This window comes from Abrus precatorius, unplaced genomic scaffold (genome assembly GCF_003935025.1).
Source record: "Abrus precatorius isolate BTA unplaced genomic scaffold, Abrus_2018 Scaffold6, whole genome shotgun sequence".
In the NCBI taxonomy this organism is placed as follows: domain Eukaryota; kingdom Viridiplantae; phylum Streptophyta; class Magnoliopsida; order Fabales; family Fabaceae; genus Abrus; species Abrus precatorius.
In genome coordinates, this window is record NW_020874406.1 from 20,950,494 (window position 1) to 20,962,277 (window position 11,784).

Consider the following 11,784-nt stretch of genomic DNA (forward strand, 5'->3'; position numbering starts at 1 on the left):
TTTAGTAAAAATATTGTACCTTAAAAATGTCTGCAAAATAAACTTTCAAGTAAAATAATTATAACTTGAGTATGTCATTTTAATAAATTTAAAAAACACATTTTAAAATTTTCTTTAGGCATAATATATATAGGTTGAGCCAGTCTTAGTTTGATATATTTTTACTTTTTGTATTTACATTTAATTCTTATAATTTTTTTATTGTTCAAAATAATTGTATCATCTCAAAATTTTATTTAATAATTATATAATAAAGATATAAAAAAAATATTATACATCTTTGATTTGCAATGGTAAATAATATCTTACAATAACAACACTTGTCCCTAAAATCATATAAGGGACAAGTGTTGCCAACAGTGAAGAACAAAAACTTGAGTAGTGGCAACAGGATATATAATAATATCATTACATAAGGAAAATCTTTAAGTAGTGAAAACAAACTTAAAGATGATAAAACTTTAATGACAACATAATATCAAAATATTGATAGAGTTTTAAAATTGAGTAGGGGCATGTGCCCCATATTATATTACCCTATGCCAAAGACTGAATTAATGTTGAAGGCATTATACTCATGTAATTAAGTATTACTATTGAAAGAAAAATTTGCCATTACCTTCAACCCTAGCAATTTGTCTTATAACTAAACATTCGGCTATCTAAAAATGGGATCAGAAGAAATGGTCTACGTTAATCATAGCTATAATTATTTTAGCTTAACAAAATTACGTACTGAATATATATATATATATATATATGTAGCACCAATATCTCTCCTTCGTTAAACAGGCTTCAAATCTACATGCTGGCATAAAGTCCATCTCCATATGACTGAAGGAAATTAAAAGATAGCGATACAGAAAACAACATATAATAATTTATTAAAACGGAGTTACATCTAAGTTGACTTGCTCCAATTCCCTCTAAATATCTTCATGCCACAGCTTTTCATTCCTACACACAACCTAATAAAAGTTAACAAATAATATGGTGAATGCATGGAAATAATGATGATAACGTACTCTTACATTATTTTTACTCGCGGAAACTGAACTGGTTGGCGAATTCGGAATGAACCTAGCCCACTGTGATTTAGTTGCGTAGCACAAGTTAGGATTATGATATCGTGATTTTCAAGAAATGTAATCCCTATCTATAACTTATAAGCATGTGTATTTGTGCAATGCTAACCCTAAAGCCTAGACTGAAGGTTAAATATTTACATTTTTCGCTGCAGCACTGAAAGCTTCTCGATGTGGGATCTGAGGGTTGGCTGCTTTGATGCGCTGTATCTCCTCCCTGACATGCACAACATAACCAAGTTGTACATCTTATAGTTTCTCACAAAATAGGATAAGAGAGAACATAGAAGAAAATAATATAAAAAAGAGAAATAAACATTTCTTTTGCACTTACTTCATGAAACGGTTATAAGCAGATGGGAGACGGTGCTTCTTCTCAGGTGCTGCAAAAGAAATAAAAAATAAAAAGGACACATGTTTACATGGTTGGGGTTGAGAAAATGCATCATATGATTATATTAATCATTGCATGTTTAGATTCATGCTTGAATGGTCATGGATTTGAGCTTATTTTCAAGACTAGTAGTTATAATTCCTACGTTGATTCACAACTTTTTTAATATCTTCTGAAATACACACTAATTCTTGTGCTATTTTGGTTTGGAGAGAGTTGTGAAAAGGGTTGTTTTGGATCTGTGGCAACTACATACGTTTTACAACAAATGGTGCTGCTTTTGGGGACACTGACTCGTTAGATGTAGTTGGCGAGGAAGATGAAGACGACGCTTGTCCCTTTTTGGCAATACAGTAAAACCCCTGCTAGAAACAAAAATTGATGTTAATTCTTACTTTTCTAATCGTCAATCTCAGATTATTACACTAAGACTAAGTATTAGAAGTTAACACTAAAGCAGAAGCATTACATAATTTAGTTTCCGTGTTAGTAAATAAGAATTATTATTTATCATGAGAAGCATAACCTGGAGACTAAGGGTGTGATCAATGGTTTGATGTTGAGAATTTGGGGGTCTGGTGCTCAGAAAGGATAGGTTGCTACAGTGACCACACTTCACTGTCACAGTGTCTAATAGCCTCTTGCATGGTATGCCAACCTGCACAAACAAAATGACATATACATATATCTATAGATTTCTAGTTCAGTAACATTAATTTTTTTAACTATTTTTCACTAGATATATTTGCATAAAATACACAAGTTCAATCTAATAAACTCCATAGAAATGTAACCATATGATATATCATATATATAATAAATAACAACATGAAATTAACTAAGAATCACTTGGATAAAAGTTGAATGAAGGGTGGCATTTGAAAGTTTCTACTTTATTTCTAGTGTTTAAAGGAGAAGTTACCGCGAGAACAGTGTTACAGAAGTTGCAACGAACGTAGCAGAGGTGTTCAGATGGTGGAACAAGGTCCATGGTGACTTTCTCTTCGTGGTTCATATTTCGAAGGAACAAAAGAACAAAGGGAGGAAAGGGAAGAGTGTGAATAGGTATAGTTTAGAAGAAGGAAAATGTTTCAGTTGTAGGGTTTAAGATAGCAATTTGAAAGGGTCAGTGGGTGATATATAGGAATAGGAAGATAGATGGAGTTGTAGGGTAATGTCAAAAAGAAGAGCTAGTTTTACCATTTGGTCTTATAGTACAATTTGCTGCAGCATTTTATAGCATGCTTTCTTCGCAGACATGAGCTGCACGAAGCACTGACACTAATTAACCATCCAGAATGGCCAATATATTTTATACGTTATTATATATTCATATATATCGTTACTTTATCGCACATATACATGTATCCTCAGGAACATGATCTCGAGAGTGAACTCAAAACCTATCTCAAATACCGAGTGAATGTTAATCACTGACATTTTGTTGGTATGCTTCAACTAATTTAAATTTATAGCGATATTCAGTAACTAAGTTTATTATTGGCACAAACTTTAAGAATTTTAGTATTTATTGGCATGAATGATCATAAGATTAATTTTGACTATATCCACACACACGTACACACTTTGACAGAAAACCTTGAATGGCTTGTTTAGTTTCTTTCTAACATATAAATGCAATGAGTGCTTGTTACTAGTTATTATAGTATTGGTGTGAATGTTTGTAAATTTAATTTTGAATCACCTTGATTTTATAAAATGAATTTTGATTTGAGTTTAAATTTTGAAAAAATTTATTTTAAAAATAATTTTACAATAAAATTTAGTATAAAAATTTTACTTGAATGCAAAAGTTACAAATTTTACGTTAACCTAGTGTATACTTGTTTCGAAATTTAATAAAGCTAGTTTTGATAAAGTTACTTCTAAATATTAAACATGCGTAAGATAGTTGCTCAAATTGGAGTGTGTTTAAATTTTCGTTTAAATAATTATGCGTTTATATTTACTTTAATATTATTAATTAATGGTAACCTTTGTTTTAAATTCATATTTATATAATTTTTTAAGAAAATTTCAAACCCACTTATAAGTATTATTACTGCTGATTTCCAATAAAAATTACAGTTTCAAGGTTAAGGGAAGTTGGTTTAACAGGCCCTTAAAAGATTTAAGTTTGATCTATGATGCTATTTGGTTCACAATATATAAATTTTATAACAAAAATTGGCAAATAATCTCTTATTTAAAAAAATTTTAGAAAATTGAAATAAACAATTAATTATTTTTTAAAAAACAAACAATCAAATACACACTTAAATGTTTTCTGAGTAAGTTCTTTTGTACCATTGATAGTATACCCTAAACCATACATGTAACATTAAAAATGCAATTAAAGTAGAGAACATAAATAACTCACATAACTGAATTGTAGTACACATTTAGCCTATAGTTGGAGATGTTTCATGTTTTGGTTACACCTAAACGTTTCTCACATAATAAAGTCTAGTTGAGCATATCATGACTTTGGAGGCTAAACGCCTTCCCCTGAACTTCCACTGAATATATAAACATTGTTGGCCCCTCTTTTTCACCATCACACGTACACACAACACACACACACACACACACTTCATAAGTAACCCTAGCAACCCTAGTATTCAACGGTTCCAAAACAACTTTCTCTGGACGTTATTCAATATTTTTCCCACAAATCGCAACCCACGATGCCTCTACACTTCAAATAAGTACAAGAAATGAATAGGGACTGTCCGGTTATTATAAATGCATTGCTTATTCAAGTTGCTTCCCAGATCCTACCTTGCTTCCCGTTCATGTCTCAAATGCAGTGATTGCACCAGCTACTAAAGTGGATGTTAATCAACTTCATCGGAATTAGAAGCCCACCCTGTAAATATGGGAAGAAGCTCAATAAAATCCATGCTAGAAGAGGATCATGAAAATCCAGGACAGAACTTTTGGAACCCCACAATAAAATACAAATTATGAATGAACCCAAAAGAAGTCAACTTTAAAATAAACAAAAGGAAGCATAGCCACACAACATATAGAATTTGATCATAAAATCATTAAGTGTGTCTTTGAAAAGTTCATAAAATCACGTTAAATTATAAATTAATACAAAAATTATAACATACAATTAAAATACATTTATATTTAAGTAGATTTGACGCAAATTTAAATGTTATAAATATCTTTATTTTTTTCTTATTCTGATCAATAATTGAAATTTGAAAAAAAATATATGAGCCTTTTAGACTAGTCTAGTCCCTGACTGTGCATGTGTGACTGATACATGCTAGTGAAATAAGCACTTGACCACGTGCAATATACATGCAAATAAATGGTTTCTAGACCAAAAACCAGCTTATGATAGAAGTGCAAAACAAGGGCAAACGGTAACTAGTGTCAGGAAATAAACAGAAAGGTTCTGTATATAAACAAAGTTACTTGTTATATAAAAAATGTGAAAGCTATTTAACACTTACTTTTCAAGTAATTAAAAATATTTAATACTATCTATTTAATGTTTTTAATTAATATACCCTAGACTAACAAATTTATCCTCTATTAAGGGATATATAAAATTGAAAATTTCACTTTCTTATTTTCCCTGTTTCATCTAAGAGATACTTATCTTTATTATGAAAAATCCTAACTATATGGACTACACGGATGCATATATAAGGGGACAAACTCCAATGTACTGTCATATTTTTTTTTTCTTTGTTCCTTAATCATTGGAGTGTCTTTTACACGTATTCTCTCACACATAGAGATCAAGGAACAAGGAAGCACACTTAAGAAAGTTATAGTTTTAATCTCAAAGACACACCTAAAAAATAAAGAAAAAACAGATAATTAGAGTGAAGGAGGAGTTAGAAAATGAAGAAATAGCAAGGTTGAAGCATGAGATGAGTGAGGAGAAGATGAAATGAAGATAGAAAAGATAGTGAAGAGAAGGGGCCCTGTTATGCAATCCCTCTTTTTGTGGGTGCAGCGCTTGAAGAGGAAATGTGAGAGTGACAGATGCTAGCAAGAGTCACATGTCAAGGTCATGGCAGAAATGAGACTTACAGAGGCAAAAGCAAGAGATGGTGTCCTTTTGTGATGGGACGATTCCACCATTTCCAAACATGGAAACAAATCTATCTCCTCACTTCAGGCCCCTACCTTTCTTTGCTTGTATAAAATACCACTTTCCCAATGCCTCACACCTTTTGTCATTATTCACTCTCCTTTTCTCCAGTCCGATGAATGCCCATTCATTCAACCTCTCTGTCTCTCCTCCCTGCCACATATTTAATTCAATTCAACACCCCCATCACTATTTATTAACAAAAATTACATATGCATGATCATTTTTCATTAAAATTATATGATATTATAAGATCAAATATCTTAATAATAATAATCAAACAAAAACATATTAATAACATTGATTATTATTTCTTAATATCTTATTGTATATCTTCGAATATGTTTTATATATATATATCTATTGTTGGCCTAGAGATTCCTTTGTCTTTTTGAATCATGCCGATCCCTATAGCACACGGCCCCTTTCACATCATGTTCCTAAGTTTAGTTCTGTTCATTAACTTATTTGGACACAATCATTTGATCTATTGTTACCCAAACTTGTTATCTATATCGGGAAATTTGGACAACACACATACGCGTACCTTCCTCTCCTCTCCCTCTTTGATAAACGTAAATTCGTTTACATTGGGAAGATTGTCTCTTCACTCGTTTATATGCTTTCTTTAGCCACATAATCTGAACTAATGCCAAGCAATCCTTAAATCAAATTATATTAATGCATTTTGTGTGTTTAATATGTCATAGTACATGGTTTAGATGATCTTGAATTTATAAAATTAGTTTTGGTTTAAAAACTGATTTTGAGGTTAAAATGACTTTAATAATAATAATAATAATAATAAAAAGACTATTGTTTGGATATGTTCATAAAAAGAACTTTTAATAAATGTACAAATTGTGGAAATATTTTTGTTAGTACATATAAAACTAGTCATTTTCACTGCAAAGGAAACATAATATTATTTCTATTAATTAAAATAATTACTTGAAGTGCAAGATTGGTTTTGATTAAATTTGTAAGTACGCGTTGGCACAATATAATTAAAGTGCATTCTTTGCTTTCTTGGTTTACCAATTTTATTTTATTTTTAATAAAGCCGATTAATTTGAAAATCTTAAACATGATTGGAAGAGCTCCAAGCTCCAATATTTTTCTTCAAACAAGAACTAATATTAGACATACAAAATTAGCCAAAATTCCATGATGCATAGAGATTTTCCTTTTTCATTGAATACAAAGAAGAAATAGTCTTTCGGGATTCAGCTTATACATTCCTAGTTATTTGGGACCCTGAATGTTATGTATCAAAAACTAATCATATTAGGATTTTATATTTTAAAATATGCCCCATAAACAATTTAGATTTACCAAATTAGAATTCAAAAATAGGACAAATAATGAAACGGGTTGATGTGGAATGGCTATTTATACACACACCCATCATAAATGAAAAATGCCGCGTGTAGTCATGGGATCACTTGAAATCGCATTATTGATGTTGGATTAAAAAGTACCATTAATTGCCCCAAAATAAAAGCATTAACAAAAAGGATTATGAATCAGAGATCTGATGCTAGACTTCATCTGAATCAAAATTCAAAACCAATACATAGCTGAACAACATCATGAAATAAATACATAAATGCCAAAGAATAATCAAACAAACATGTCAAAAAGTAACTATATCACGCATGTGCATGATAGTTTAATTAGTTAATTAATCATTGGGTGGTCATGTATGCGTATCATTAATAACGATTCAACACATAATCCTTTTATCTTCTTTGTCTGCAATAAAGTATAAGAAAATTAGAGCATATGTCCGCAAATTATATAAAATTTAACATATAGAACTATGAAGATAATATAAAATAATGGTATGAAAATCCCACGGCCATAACATGATACTCTACTCTTGCCTCTAGTAACCTCCTTCATAAATCCAAATTGGTGGGCCAATCTAGCTATGCTACGTGCCAATCGTAAAGGCCTCACAAACTTGTACTTCTTTCAATCAGACTTGATATTGTCTCCAATGATTAAGAAAAAAAGACTAATTAGACACTTAGTTTGTTGCATAAAAACAATGTTTAAATTAACAGATCCCTTAATGAGGATAATTTTAGCGTATTTTCCAATTTTGTCCCGAAAAGATGGCAGCATCTTCTGAAATTGTTCACAGAGCTATGGTTCTCAACTCTTTCCTCCTACACCAAAAACCAAGCTCCAATCTGTTGCTTTCACTCGTTTTGGCAACCATGTCAAAGAATTGGATTCAGCCATACCATATACTGAACAATTCATTCATTTTTCTAAACTGTGACATTACACATGCTTCCGCTAAATTTTATTTAAGTCATTTCAGATACCAAAGACATTTTTCTAATATATCATCTTGTCATTTTCTCCATCATCCACTTTCTTTATAACTTCACTGAAAATATGTGAATAAAAAGAATTGCTTGCAAAGCACAGACTTCAAAAAAGAACCAAATAACCATTCTCTGCTGCATTCACTCTGCACCTATTTTAACTCCATTCAATCACGTGATCATCAAACTTTTGGAACTGAAATTTTTAAAGATTTACCGTTCTTCAGAAAACCAGCAGGAAATTAGTAGAACATGTTGATTTTGTCTTCAGATCCCTTCCCTCCCCGACAAAATATATATATACCTAATAATTTTTTATAAAATGTCAATTGAATTAATTTAGTCTTGATTTGAAAGTTATTATTAAATTAATTAATGTTTAAAAATATAATCAAATATTAAGTTTTAGATATAAATGAGTAGGTAAAATTTAATATATATAATATTAAAAAGAATATAATACGATTCAATGATTAAATTCACCAGTCTTGTATTCTATAAAAAAATCATTAAATAATACAAATATTTAAGTTTAATATCTTATGTGAACATATATTGAAAGAAAGAGATATGTTGGTGTAGGAGGAAAGAGTTGAGAACAACATTTTAAAAGACTAATTTATATTACACCTAATTTTCTTTTCAATTATAAAACAACTGAAAAAAAAATCATTTTGTGATCATGAGTTCTTGATTAGTAAGACAATTATTGTATTTTCTTGATTGAGTTTCTTGTTAAATATTTTGATTTTTGTTGAAATATTTTCTTATATATAATGGTTCACTTTGCTTTGTTCTTACATGTTCTATGTTTTTTCCTTTTCAAATTTTGATATTGTAGACTCGTTTTTGACTATTGTGGACATTTTTCTTTCTCATCACTAGCTCTGCCCTTGAAATGGAGTCTTGTATTAGCCGAGCAAATAACTACCCAATCAACTCGTTGGGCTCTACGGTTGAAAATGGCCCAACTACTTGTTTTGTTTAATTTTGGTATTTTCAAATTCTTGCCTCAGTGCTCGCTGAAACCGATGATGACAGTCCTAGTTAAAAGCATTAAAGTAAATATGAATATAATTAATAATTTAATTATATTTTTTTATAAAAACAATATTCTTTAAAATTTCTAATATTTAATTTATTAAGTAAAAAATATATTTTTATATTTTAAAAATTGTTAGAGACTAAATCATAATAATTTTTATTTTAAAGACTTATCTCAAAATATGTTATTTATATAAAAATAAAAAATATAATTAATTAAACATAAATTCACATATATAAAAGTTTAGTTGATGCAAAGTAAAATAAATCATTTTTAAGTTAAGTTATACATTTAATTTGAAAAAAAAATGATTTTTTCTATATAAAAAAAATATTGTGTCTGTAAAATGGGTGGATCTAGTTGGAAAATGAACATAAAACGTGCAAGTTCTCTCTTCCTAGAATTTTACAAAAGTTGCGTCACACTCCCACGAGAACGTTGTAAAAGATAATCCTTCACTCGCTTTCCCACCACCCCGTAAACTTTGACTTTCTGTATATCCAGGGTTTCAAACCTCCAATCTGTGAGTTTATTATCATATTATTTATATTAATTAATAATGTACTTAAAAAATAATTCAATTAAACATTAATTCATTTACTATATATTTATAAGTTTAATTTTAAATCAGGTTTTTTATTTAATTTGAAAATGGCATGACCTTCCAACCATTGAAATTTTTCATGGAAATTTGTTTATGGTAGGTCAATGATTAAAAAGGTTAAGAAAAGGATGAAGTTTGTTGAATTCAAATATATGTCTAATGCATGTGATTATAAATTTTTACTATGCTATTGATATTTGGCCTAAGATCATTTAATAGGAGTGTGTAGAAGTGTTTTAACATTAAAAAAATAATAAAAAATGTTTAATATAATTTTTAAAATACATTAAAAAATTAAAAATTTTATCAAGAATGTCATTAATTATTTTCATTAGCTTAAATGAACTCTTGTAATCATCGTATATATAATTTTTATTATTAATTAAAATTTATTAAAAAAATTTGACTCGTGAAGTTGGTACTTCTATTAATTCATTCTTATATTTTTATAACTTTTAATAAACTTTCAATCAATAGATGAGTGTATAGAAATGTTTCTAGCACTCCTCCATAGATAATTTTTTTTAACTTAATTTGTTTAAAATAACTTAAATTTTTTCAACCAAACTTTTTATATTGATTTATGAAGCACAACAAATGTATAAAAAGAAAAAAATAAGATTATTTTTTAATTTTATAATAACATGATTTATAGACATTTTCTCTTAAAAAGTCATAAGCTTTTTAAATATTTTTATAAAATTTATTTATTTATTTATTAAAATCAATAAAAATATTTATATATCATAAACTTAGAGTTTATTCTAAAAATATTCATTGTAATAAATGCTCAAATTAGTATTTTATATTAATGAATAAACATATATACTCATATAAGTAATGAATAAATGCTTTAAATTAACGTATTTAAAATTTATATTTATTTCTCATAATTAAAATGAAATATTAATAACATTTTTATTATAAAAAAATATTTGTATAGTTGTATAATTATTTAATTAGATGTCATTATTACACTTTTAATATTACAACAAAATTTATTATCATTTTGGTAAACTTAGAAAATTTTAATTTGTATATTTCAGGATATTTTTGACTTTTGCCTAAGCATGACTTAAACAAATCAATAGATATTATGATTATTATTATAAATTTAACATTTACTTAAAAATATTAAAATTTTATAACATATAATATTTGATATACTCAATGTTTTTAACTTCTGTTCGAAGCATATAAAATATATTTATATATATTATATTATATTTAAAAATTTAATAGATATTTATTTTCTCAATAAAATTTTATTATTATTAATTGTTTATCATAATTTTAAGTTAACTTTAAAAAATAAAATAGAAAACTGAAATGGCGATTCTGTAATTTACACTTGCACTTGATCAAAACAAACCCGAGCCATAAGACTCGTAAAGGTTAAGTCACATCAGTGATGATTGGAACAAGAATCTAATCACCCTTCAAAGTGTTTAACCAATAACATTTATGTATTTAATTTCATTTTTAAATTTTACTATTAGTTAGCTTCAGAACATTATCTATAAATTAATATTTATTTTCAATTTTTATATTCAAATACATTAAGAATTGCAAAGTTAAAGTTTTTATATTTTTTAAAATTTATTACTGTTAATAAGAACGTAGTTGCAGAAGCACGAATCAAGGGTATATACTCTTTTCTTTATTTTGATTGCCAAATTGCTTATGTAATTCAATAAAAGGTTTTGTATTCAATTGAATGTGACTTTGGAAATGTGTTTATTAAATGTGAAAAAATGAATTTTCCAAAAAGTCTATAAGATGAATAGATTCTTATCCATGGAAAATAATATTTGCATAGCAGCATATTGTTTCATTGGAAAGGTAATTTAAAAGAAGCAACTGAGGATTAATGAAACATTGTGTTGTCAATAAAACTTTAGATGTGTTTTTTGATCATTTTTACTGGCTTAAAATGAAAAGACAAGTGAAAGAATTTATTCTAAAATTTAGGCATCATGAACATTATTCGTGAACTTTGAAATGGAATATGTTTCCTATATGCACTAAAATTGATGATCCTTATTATATTGTAACCCTACTCTTTAGAAAAAAATGTGAGATTGTATCATATTGAAAGAACGTTATTCATGACAGTCACATGTAAAGAGTTTTGTGGGAAAACTTGGGAATAAAGTTTTTATTCTCTCTACTTCATGTGATCCATAAACCCTTATGT

General features: G+C 28.1%; 1 protein-coding gene across 1 annotated transcript; it reads right to left on the reverse strand.

Annotated features, from left to right (window-relative positions):
- Positions 1-801: 801 nt before the first annotated feature.
- LOC113870375 (protein CRABS CLAW) lies at positions 802-2,494 on the reverse strand. Its single transcript, XM_027506970.1, has 7 exons — positions 2,402-2,494; positions 2,006-2,137; positions 1,736-1,841; positions 1,420-1,468; positions 1,227-1,302; positions 1,026-1,088; positions 802-834 (listed from the first exon to the last, which is right to left on the reverse strand). The coding sequence occupies exons 1-7, from the start codon at positions 2,492-2,494 to the stop codon at positions 802-804; spliced, it is 552 nt and encodes a 183-aa protein (XP_027362771.1).
- Between the last annotated feature and the right edge of the window lie 9,290 nt (positions 2,495-11,784).

Bases quoted from the DNA above. Each gene is read 5' to 3' on its own strand.
- LOC113870375 (XM_027506970.1), bottom strand. From the start codon at position 2,494: ATGAACCACGAAGAGAAAGTCACCATGGACCTTGTTCCACCATCTGAA. The intron at 2,138-2,401 runs GTAACTTCTCCT...TTGTTTGTGCAG, and splicing joins TCTGTAACACTGTTCTCGCG to GTTGGCATACCATGCAAGAG. The intron at 1,089-1,226 runs GTAAATATTTAA...ACTAAATCACAG, and splicing joins TCAGTGCTGCAGCGAAAAAT to TGGGCTAGGTTCATTCCGAA.